The sequence below is a fragment of the Oncorhynchus keta genome, chromosome 27, assembly GCF_023373465.1.
Source record: "Oncorhynchus keta strain PuntledgeMale-10-30-2019 chromosome 27, Oket_V2, whole genome shotgun sequence".
Taxonomy (NCBI): Eukaryota; Metazoa; Chordata; class Actinopteri; order Salmoniformes; family Salmonidae; genus Oncorhynchus; species Oncorhynchus keta.
Genome location: NC_068447.1, coordinates 8102868 through 8114504, shown reverse-complemented (window position 1 = coordinate 8114504; position 11637 = coordinate 8102868). Strand labels below are relative to the sequence as shown.

General features: G+C 45.7%; 1 protein-coding gene across 1 annotated transcript; it reads right to left on the bottom strand.

Moving 5' to 3' along the window:
• Positions 1–38: 38 nt before the first annotated feature.
• Positions 39–3165, bottom strand: LOC118359530 (RNA-binding protein 15-like). Its single transcript, XM_035738034.2, has one exon. It carries the CDS (start codon positions 3006–3008, stop codon positions 414–416), a length of 2595 nt encoding a protein of 864 aa, XP_035593927.1. The 5' UTR covers positions 3009–3165; the 3' UTR covers positions 39–413.
• Positions 3166–11637: the final 8472 nt, after the last annotated feature.

The window sequence follows — 11637 nt, the reverse complement described above, 5'->3', positions numbered from 1 at the left end:
TTAAGAGAGAAGTTTAAACTTTTACAAACAGCGGTTGGTTCAAGTTTTCCTAAACGAAAACAAAAAAGGGGCCATTATAATACCTCATTTTAAATTACAGTAGATTTTTCATTTTATTTATAGAATGTCCCCCTTTTATAATATTCCAGCAGAATTGTTTCTGCAAATACTGGCTAGAAATGATCACACCCTTTATAAAACAGGGTTCCAAAATTACACATTTGTTGACTTTCAGGGGGACATTTTATACTTATTTTGGTGGGAAAAATAGTGACATAGCCTATCTTCCCCATAACCCTACTCTCTAGTAACACCCCATGAGGCAGAACTCAACACACAGCATGCAATAGTAGTTTTTTTTCTTATTTTTTTTACAATATCATTGATGTTTTGCTTCCTCTATCTGATTGTAGTTATGATGGCCCTCGCACCACGACCATCACCAGATAGTCCTCGTCGGTTTTGGCCAGAGCTTTAGCCGAGGCATCAATGAACTGCTGTGAGAACTCACAGGGAGGGAACGCATGGAGAACACCCTGGTGGTCCTTATCCCGGCTGCCTCCAACGGGCAGGCTGATGACTCCAGCTGCCTGCTTCTGTTTCAGGTAGGACACCAGATTGCGGAGAGGACGCTGGGTGGAAGCTGCAGGGTCCGTCGACGACACCTCCTCGCCACCGGAACCGGGAACCGCCAGGAGGACGGCGTAGCCGCCGGGGCCGGCCGCTTTGATGCGTCTGGAGACCTCGTCCAGCTTGGGCTGGTCGAGGCGGAGACGCTGGGTGATCTTGAGCTCCCCAACCTGTCTCCCAGTGGGGCCGTCGACGAGGAGGTCCTTGGCCACGCCCTGGTGACCCTCCAGGAGGTGCATGTTGGCGGGGAAGTTGCTGTTCTTCAGGAGGAGCATGCCGTGCCAGGCCAGGCTCAGCTTGGATGACTGACTGCCTTTAGAGCCGCCCTGGTCTGAAGAGCGATCCCTCTTAGCTCCGGGTCCTTTGCTGCTGCTGTCGCCGGCTTTACGTTTCCGCTCCCCTGCTGAGGATGAGAGGCCACTGCTGGAGGCTCCTCTTTCGGCAAGACTCCCCTGGCTCTTTAGTCTCCTGTCCCCCCCGCCAGGATGCTCCAGACTGAGGCGACGGTCTCGTCCAGGGGAGGGTCTGTCGTCACCGCCACGAGGGGTACGCTCTGAGTCACTGAAGCGGCCCCCGTTGGGGCTACCATCTGGGGTTGGACCCCCTCGGTGTCGGCGTGCCGTGCGGTCAGTGCTGTCAGGAGAGACGTCAAGATGGCGACCGTCATCCATAAGGTGTCGTTTCCGTCTTGGGTCGCAGCCGCGCCCCGCCAGCTCTCGCTCCAGAGACCAGGGCTCCCTCCCTCCCGGCCGCCGGTCCCGCTCCAGCGGCTCAAAGGTCCCGGGACGTACCCGCTCACGCATAGCCGGGATGGGGGGCCACTCGGCCCCGGGGAAACCCAGTTCTCTCTCTCTGAAGTGGAGCAGTGGTGGAGTCCTGTCCCTCGGGGGCTCAGCTATGGCGCGGTGGATGAAAGCCTCTGCCACCATGTCGAAGGAGGGTAGAGGAAGAGGCTGAAGGAACTGCTGCTGGTAGTGGTGCTCTGTGTCTGCAAAGTCCACCCTGAGTCTCCTCTCGGGCCCCCCCAGAGGGAAGCCACGCATGTGCGTGCACGCAGCCTGAGCAGCGTCAAGGCTCTCGTACTGTATGTAAGCCCAGGTGTCCCCCTTTCTGTAGTCAATGGTCCTTATTGTACCAAAGCGGTCAAACTCTCTGGCCAATGCTGCTAGGGGGACCCAGGGTCCGAGCCCACCCACCCATAGGCGTGTGGTGGGGGTGGCCTTACCATAGCCAATCTTTATGGGGTTACGGCCCACTATCTTCCCAGACATGGTGAGTTTGGCGCGGTGGGCCATGTCGAGATTCTCAAACTTGAGGAACCCGTATGTGCTGGTCTGTCCCCGTGTGGGCTTAATATCCACCTCTGTTATCAACCCAAACCTGTCGAAGGCCCGTCTCAGGTCTGTCTCTGTGACAGTGATGTCCAAGTTGCCCAGAAACAGCGTTCTGTTAGCTCTTTGGTCATCCTCTGGGGAGATAAAATCCTCATCGCGGAAAGCAGAAGCTCTCTCTGCAATGAAAGCTGGACCTGGGCGCACCCTGGCTTCAAACAGGGCAAACTCCCTCTCCCGCTCTAGGTCTCTGGGCAAAGGAGGGGGTGGGGGAGGAGGGAGGCGCCCAAGGGCCAGCTGCTGTAGTCTGTAGTCTCTGTATCCAAGCACAGATGGGGAGAGGGGTCTCTGGGTGTGTAAGTGTCTGTGACCTGGGGCTCCAACATATGGGTCTCTGTCAACTCGTTCAACTGGAGAACGGCTTCTCCTCCTGTTAATGTACACTGCATCGATTTTCAGAGGTCGGTCATAAAGTACTAACCTGCCCCGTGCGTGTTTAGCAGCTCTGGCATCCTCGGGCTTTCTGAAGTTGACAAACGCAATTCTCTCGTCGTTGCTGCGGCTTATTTTGACACTCACGTCCCCGAATTTTTTGAATTCGTGGAAAAGTCCATCTTCTATGTCTTCATCGCTCAACTGGGTGCCCAGTTCACTGATTTTGAGAGTTTTGTACTCACTCTCGTTGTTGTTAGGTGGAGGCGGAACACGCTCGCCGCGAGCATTAGTCCTTGCCGCGGCTAAATCGAGTGTCAAACCCAGGTTGTGGTTCTTACCGGTAGAGGTTGCAGTAGCAACGGGATAGCTATGGTTACTTCCACCGGTTCGACTCGATACATGTCCATCAAAATCCCGGCCTCTCTTGTCACCCAACAAACTCCTTCTCGTAGATCCTCCGTCACTTTTAGTCGAGCTATTCCCATTATTACTCCCACTGGAAACCGAGATAGCCCTCATTTTCTTGCTGGGCGGGTGGCCTCCTCCCCTGTCTCGGATATCATCCAAAGCCCGAGAACGCTTTTTAATCGGTGACCTTTCTTTGCCTTTCATTGCAGATCACCATACAACGATTATGACTTGTCTTATATTATTTCTGTATAATGTCTTGCAGTAAATCAGTGAAAAGGTGAACTCCGATTATCACTGACCCTACCGCAAATCAACAACATCCGCCATTTTGTCTAGAATTCTATCAGAGCCCGCCCCTTCGAGCTGATTGGACTGAAAACTGTGTGGAAAACAACCACCATGTTTACAGTGGATGTCAGTCAAATCCGAAATAACAGAAACTCTAACAATATTTTTTTGGTTAAAAGTTATCTATGTTTTAAAATAACTATTATTATTGATCATAATAAAGTGTACTACACATTTTTTGTAAAACACTGCACAGAGGAGGAATACAACACCATTCTATTTTGCGCTAGGTTTTTAAAAGGCATGCATTGTGAGAGTTTTTTTTTAATGAATTGTATAAAACTATTTCAGTGGGGTTAGAAAATTGACAATATCTTTTTAATTTCCAATTTTCTCTGTCTAAAGCGGTACTTTTGCAATCTCTCCACATGATGGTGCCATCTGAGTAGCATACTAAAACTTACTTGTAACCATGCAGTGGTTAGTGTCTTGTAACCATGCAGTAGCGGCTTAAGCAAATACATTAACTACTGTATGTGTTGTGTTTTTCAGAATATACTTAAAGTGCTTTTGGTCAAAATGTTTATAAGACAGCCAATAGTCAGTCTCAGTAGGCCTATATCAGCCTGTATGTGACAGGGTATGAACCTTAGTTTTGGTCAGTGTTTCCCCTTGGGATGGGCTCGATTGTACTAAGTAGGCAGGCCTATGTTTTAACTGGTTATCATTGTTTGTTTTTTCCAAGATTGACATACACTACAGGACCAAAAGTATGTGGACACACCTTCAAATTAGTGGATTCAGCTATTTCAGCCACACCCGTTGCTGACAGGTGTATAAAATCGAGCGGATGGCCATGCAATCTCCATAGACAAATATTGGCAGTAGAATTGCCCGTACTTTGCTACCAAGTGGCGCAGCGGTCTAAGGCACTGCATCTCAGTGCTAGAGGTGTCACCACAGAAACTGGTTAGATCCCGGGCTGTATCACAACCGGCCGTGATCAGGAGTCCCATAGGGCGGCGCACAATTGGCCCAGCGTCGTCCGGGTTAAGGGAGGGTTTGGCCAGGGTAGGACGTCATTGTAAATAAGAAATTGTTCTTAACGGACTTGCCTAGTTAAATAAAGGTTCAATCAAAATAAGAGCTCAGTGACTTTCAATGTGGCACCATCATAGGATGCCACCTTTCCAATGAGTCAGTTTGTCAAATTCCTTCCCTGCTAGAGCTGCCCCAGTCAACTGTAAGTGCTGTTATTGTGAAGTGGAAACGTCTAGGAGCAACAACGGCTCAGTGGTAGGCCACACAAGCTCACAGAATGGGGCCGCTGAAGTGCATAGCGCGTAAAAATTGTCTTTCCTCAGGTGCAACACTCACTACCCATTTCCAAACTGCCTCTTGAAGCACTGTCAGCACAATAATTGTTAATTGCGAGCTGCAGGAAATGGGTTTCCATGGCCGAGCTGCCACACACAAGCCTAAAATCACCATGTGCAATGCCAAGCGTCAGCTGGAGTGGTGTAAAGCTCGCAGCCATTGGACTCTGGAAACATGTTCTCTGGAGTGATGAATCACGCTTCCCCATCTGGCAGTTCAACGAATGGATCTTGGTTTAGCTGATGGCAGGAGAACACTACCTGCCCGAATGCATAGTGCCAACTGTAAAGTTTGGTGGAGGAGGAGTATTGGTCTAGGGCTGTCTTTAATGGTTTGGGCTAGGCGTCTTAGTTCAATACCATGACATTCTATATGACCCTGTGCTTCCAACTTTGTGGAAACAGTTTGGGGAAAGCCCTTTCCTGTTTATGCATGACAATGCCCCCGTGCACAGAAATGGTTTGTCGAGATTGGTGTGGAAGAACTTGCCTGACCTGCACAGAACCCTGACCTCAACTCCATCACACACCTTTGGGATGAATTGGAATGCCGAATACGAGCCAGGCCTAATCGCCTTACTACATTAGTGCCCGACCTCACTAATGCTTTTGTGGCTGAATGGAAGCAAGTCCACACAGCAATGTTCCAACATCTAGTCGAAAGCCTACCCAGAAGAGTGGAGGCTGTTAAAGCAGCGAGGTGTGGGGGGTGTAATGAGATGTTCGATGTTTTGATAGCAGTGTTTTTTGATACCTAGTAAGTCTTAACTAGGTATTAACTTCACCCCCCCTCCATTCAGATCAGCTGCTAAATATATTCTACCCTTTCTTCTCTCTCCTTTGAAATAAAAACCAAAGCAACCTGACACTTATAGCTGATCTCAAATTATAATAATGCTAAATTGATCCTAGATCTGCACTCCTAATTTGAGATACTTAATGATTACTGGCCTAGATCACAGCAGTTAATTGGGGGAGGACGGGCTTGAATGGAATGGCTGGAACGGTATTGAATGGAATGGTATTGAATGGAATGGTATTGAATGGAATGGCTGGAATGGTATTGAATGGAATGGTATTGAATGGAATGGCTGGAACGGTATTGAATGGAATGGCTGGAATGGTATTGAATAGAATGGCTGGAATGGTATTGAATGGAATCGCTGGAACGGTATTGAATGGAATGGCTGGAACGGTATTGAATGGAATGGCTGGAACGGTATTGAATGGAATGGTATTGAATGGAATGGTATTGAATGGAATGGCTGGAACGGTATTGAATGGAATGGCTGGAATTGTATTGAATGGAATGGCTGGAACGGTATTGAATGGAATGGCTGGAACGGTATTGAATGGAATGGTATTGAATGGAATGGCTGGAATGGTATTGAATGGAATGGCTGGAACGGTATTGAATGGAATGGTATTGAATGGAATGGTATTGAATGGAATAGCTGGAACGGTATTGAATGGAATGGCTGGAACGGTATTGAATGGAATGGCTGGAACGGTATTGAATGGAATGGCTGGAACGGTATTGAATGGAATGGCTGGAACGGTATTGAATGGAATGGTATTGAATGGAATGGTATTGAATGGAATGGCTGGAACGGTATTGAATGGAATGGCTGGAATGGTATTGAATGGAATGGCTGGAACGGTATTGAATGGAATGGTATTGAATGGAATGGCTGGAATGGTATTGAATGGAATGGCTGGAACGGTATTGAATGGAATGGTATTGAATGGAATGGTATTGAATGGAATGGCTGGAACGGTATTGAATGGAATGGCTGGAACGGTATTGAATGGAATGGCTGGAACGGAATTGAATGGAATGGCTGGAACGGTATTGAATGGAATGGTATTGAATGGAATGGCTGGAACGGTATTGAATGGAATGGTATTGAATGGAATGGCTGGAACGGTATTGAATGGAATGGTATTGAATGGAATGGCTGGAACGGTATTGAATGGAAGGAATGGTATTGAATGGAATGGTATTGAATGGAATGGCTGGAATGGTATTGAATGGAATGGCTGGAACGGTATTGAATGGAATGGCTGGAACGGTATTGAATGGAATGGCTGGAACAGTATTGAATGGAATGGTATTGAATGGAATGGTATTGAATGGAATGGCTGGAACGGTATTGAATGGAATGGCTGGAATGGTATTGACTGGAATGGCTGGAACGGTATTGAATGGAATGGCTGGAACGGTATTGAATGGAATGGTATTGAATGGAATGGCTGGAATGGTATTGAATGGAATGGCTGGAACAGTATTGAATGGAATGGTATTGAATGGAATGGTATTGAATGGAATGGCTGGAATGGTATTGAATGGAATGGCTGGAACGGTATTGAATGGAATGGCTGTATTGAATGGAATGGTATTGAATGGAATGGCTGGAATGGTATTGAATGGAATGGCTGGAACGGTATTGAATGGAATGGTATTGAATGGAACGGTATTGAATGGAATGGCTGGAACGGTATTGAATGGAATGGCTGGAACGGTATTGAATGGAATGGCTGGAATGGTATTGAATGGAATGGCTGTATTGAATGGAATGGTATTGAATGGAATGGCTGGAACGGTATTGAATGGAATGGTATTGAATGGAATGGCTGGAACGGTATTGGAATGGGAATGGAATGGTATTGAATGGAATGGCTGGAATGGTATTGAATGGAATGGCTGGAATGGTATTGAATGGAATGGCTGGAACGGTATTGAATGGAAGGAACGGTATTGAATGGAATGGTATTGAATGGAATGGCTGGAATGGTATTGAATGGAATGGTATTGAATGGAATGGCTGGAACGGTATTGAATGGAATGGCTGGAATGGTATTGACTGGAATGGCTGGAACGGTATTGAATGGAATGGCTGGAACGGTATTGAATGGAATGGTATTGAATGGAATGGCTGGAATGGTATTGAATGGAATGGCTGGAACAGTATTGAATGGAATGGTATTGAATGGAATGGTATTGAATGGAATGGCTGGAATGGTATTGAATGGAATGGCTGGAACGGTATTGAATGGAATGGCTGGAACGGTATTGAATGGAATGGTATTGAATGGAATGGCTGGAATGGTATTGAATGGAATGGCTGGAACGGTATTGAATGGAATGGTATTGAATGGAACGGTATTGAATGGAATGGCTGGAACGGTATTGAATGGAATGGCTGGAACGGTATTGAATGGAATGGCTGGAATGGTATTGAATGGAATGGCTGGAACGGTATTGAATGGAATGGTATTGAATGGAATGGCTGGAACGGTATTGAATGGAATGGTATTGAATGGAATGGCTGGAATGGTATTGAATGGATTGGCTGGGATGGTATTGAATGGAATGGCTGGAACGGTATTGAATGGAAGGAACGGTATTGAATGGAATGGTATTGAATGGAATGGCTGGAATGGTATTGAATGGAATGGTATTGAATGGAATGGCTGGAATGGTATTGAATGGAATGGTATTGAATGGAATGGCATTGAATGGAATGGTATTGAACACATTAAACACATGGTTTCTGTATGTTTGATGCTATTCCATTCACTCCATTCCAGCCATTACTATGAGCTTTCCTCCCCTCAGCAGCCTCCTGTGGCTTAGATGCCTGATCATGAGCATGATGTGAGAGGTCAGAATAGCAGCACAGACACGGCATCACTAGTTTATGATTCAGGGCAGTCAAGGTACGTCTGTGGCATAGATCAAAAGCTTGGTGTACTTCTTGAAACTACGGTCGGAACGACAGCTTTGCAGATTTAATGACACGTTCAGAGGTATTTCTTTGGGTAATGAGGTCAATATATGTATGTACAGGCGCCAGTGACAGCCCTCACCCAATGACCCCGAATAAAGAGCCTGTGTGTGTGTGTGTGTGTGTGTGTGTGTGTGTGTGTGTGTGTGTGTGTGTGTGTGTGTGTGTGTGTGTGTGTGTGTGCGTGCGTGCGTGCGTGCGTGCGTGCGTGCGTGTGTGCGTGCGTGTGTCGGACATGGATGAGGAACGTTTGTCGCACACCTAGGACCTAAGCCACCACTCTATGGTGTTTTTGATGGATGACACTGTTGCACTAATGATAAACAGCAACGCAGGGTAGGCCTGCATATTTTAGCCTGGTTCACTGAGTTAAGATACACTAGCTCCTGTACTCCTGAGTTTACTTGGAATGCAACTTAAGTAGCTAATTCAATGAGCTCTACACACTTTTTTCCAGTTAAAATAGTTCATTTTCACTCTGACTGACTAGGCTTTAGAGAAATGTTGAGTCATCTTGTCTCCAGAGTATTTTGCAATGAATAGGGACAGATGATGAACTACTGTCATTTTAATACAAAACGTTTATAGTACTCACTGTACTGACTGGCGTTTTTTACAATCGCCTGAAGTAAAGCAAATGTAATGACACATTTTACATGTCAATTTCACTGCATCATCCTATGTAATGTTAACTCTTGTCTGTTTTTTATAGTTTAACACCTCTATTTTGAGAGTCTGATACCTCAACTTTAAACATTACAGTAAATGTTATTTTGAGAGACCACATGACTCATTCATTGTGAGTCGGAGGCCTATACGCTATTACACTATTTCCTCTTCTTGTTTTCCACAGGCCATTCATCCGTCTCCTTAATTTCTGCTCTGCTCTGAAGGCTCCTCTTATCTCTTCCACTTCATCTGAGGTTTAATCAGTGCTGGGGCTGTGCAGCTGGAGAGTGAATGCCGGGGTGTATTCATTGGGACAAGGGAAAACGTTTTAAAACAGTCTGAAACAGAAAATGAAAATGTGCATTTCTTATTGCACAAGCCCAAGTAGTCGTCCCTCCCTGTTTCCATCTGCTTTCTTCCATTTGGTGCCTAATGAATATGGCGCTGCTGCTGTCTCCTAGGGTCTGGCTGGAATTTGAAAGCTGTATGTGGGTGTGGAAAGTGTCTCTGACGGGTTTGCTTTTCACTCCCTCTACTATGCTCAGCTCCTCTATTGAAACCACATGTCGGCTTACACAAAACAAGGCACAGATCAGGGGAGGCCGGGAGGGGACTAGCTGGCATCTAATCTGTTCCAGCATTGCTGTCATAGCACTGAAGTAATGAGAGGGAAGGGAGGATGGGAGTAAGAGAGAGAGCACCAAATATTTGCCCATAGCAATCTAACCACTTCGGGAAGCAAAGTAGCTTTGAAGGATCTGTCTTTCACTGTAAATCATTTTAACCCAGAGAAGATGCATTACCAAAAAAAATCTCCCAGATTGTCCGGTATGGCTAGCTGACACGTATTGGGCATCTTGTCATGTTCATCATCTTGTCATGTTTACCATCTTGTCATGTTTACCAGATGGGGTGGTGCCACGCAACTCTACAGTTCAGAGCAGCAACAGCCATTGATGAGAAGACATTACACACAGAAAGAGCATGTAGTTATCTTCATCTTCCTCCAATCAATAGTAGCCAGCAACCACACCATCCTGCTGCATCCTACTGCTGGCTTGTTTGCCTCTGAAGCTAAACTGCCCTGCAGGGTTGGGCATGTTCGACCCTTGGATGGGAGACCAGGTGTTGCTGGAAGTGTTGTTGGAGGGCCAGTAGGGGCCACTCTTCCCTCTGGTCTAAGGAGACCCCAATAACGGTGGTGTATAAAAATGACAAGGCCATGCATTTACCACCAATCCCTTCTTATACATTGCTCTCCATTACATTTATTTTTGTATGGGTCATTGTCACAGTATACATGATCCCAATATTAGCGCCAAGACACCGCTAATTTAAAAAAGAAAATGTAAAGTGGATTGTGAGGATTTATTGGCGCATTGAACCATGCCTTAGTTGGAAAACCATTTGGATATGTTTAAAACAATGACGTCATGTCTGAACTCCAACATCTTTGTGCACGTTCGGCCATTGTCTCCATGAGTTACAGTAACTCATGAAGGCTTTCCCTGGGTCATTGAAACCCATATGTAATGTGGAAAATCATGCCACACCACCACTGTGTCAAGTCAAGGGCCTATCAGTATACAGTAATTAATCACCTCTCCATAAAATACTCCTTGTGATAAAAAATAAATAAATGAAGAAACGACCAGGGAATTACAACCCCAATTTCTTCATAGCTCATCATTCATTTGAGTTTTTGGGTTGACCCTCTCTGTTGCCAGATGTGAACTAGGTAGACCCTGCATTCTCAATACGGAGCGGGGACTCTGGAGGGATGCCTGATAGCCGGCCTACACTTCATCATCAATGGCATAGTGCAGTCGCTCAGTTAGTTTTTCATTAATAGGCCTACCACTTTAAACTGATGCATGGGGTGCCATCCGAAGGCGTCTTGATGTGAGGCCAGCTATACTGCTACATACACACCACACACACACACACACACACACAGAGCCCCTCCCTCAGCACACCTCAATGGACAAACCTGGACGTTGTGTAGGAATATTGTTTATTCTGTACTTCTTTTCACTCTGTCAATTAGGTTATTATTGTCGAGTAACTACAATGTTGTTGATTAATCTACAGTTTTCTCCTATTAAAGCCATTAAACTCTTAACTGTTTTAAAGTCACCATTGGCCTCATGGTGAAATCGCTGAGAGGTTTCCTTCCTCTCCGGCAACTGGAAGATAGAGGACGGACGCCTATATCTCTGTAGTGACTGGGTGTATTGATACACCATCCAAAGTGTTATTAACAACTTCACCATGCTCAAAGGGATATTCAATGTCTGCTTTTTATTTTGACCCGTCTACCAATAGGTGACCTACTTTGCGAAGCAATGGAAAACCTCCCTGGTCTTTGTGGTTGAATCTGTGTTTGAAGTTCACTGCTCGACTGAGGGACCTGACAGATATTTGTATTTGTGGGATACAGAGATGAGGTAGTCGTTAAAAAAAAAAAAATGTTAAACACTATTATTGCACACAGAGTAAACTTATTATGTGAACTGTTAACCAAATATTTCCTCCTGAACTTATTCAGTGTTGAAAGTGTTGAATACTTATTGACCCAAGACATTTCAGCTTTTCATTTAAAAAAAAAAAATTAGTAAAATGTTCTACAAACATACCGTACATTACCAAAAGTACAGTACTGCAGATGTTTTGGTACCCTCTCCCAGATCTGTGCCTCGACACAATCCT

What these genes read in the sequence shown, in the direction of transcription:
- LOC118359530 (XM_035738034.2), bottom strand. Translation starts at nt 3,008, where the DNA reads ATGAAAGGCAAAGAAAGGTCACCGATTAAAAAGCGTTCTCGGGCTTTG.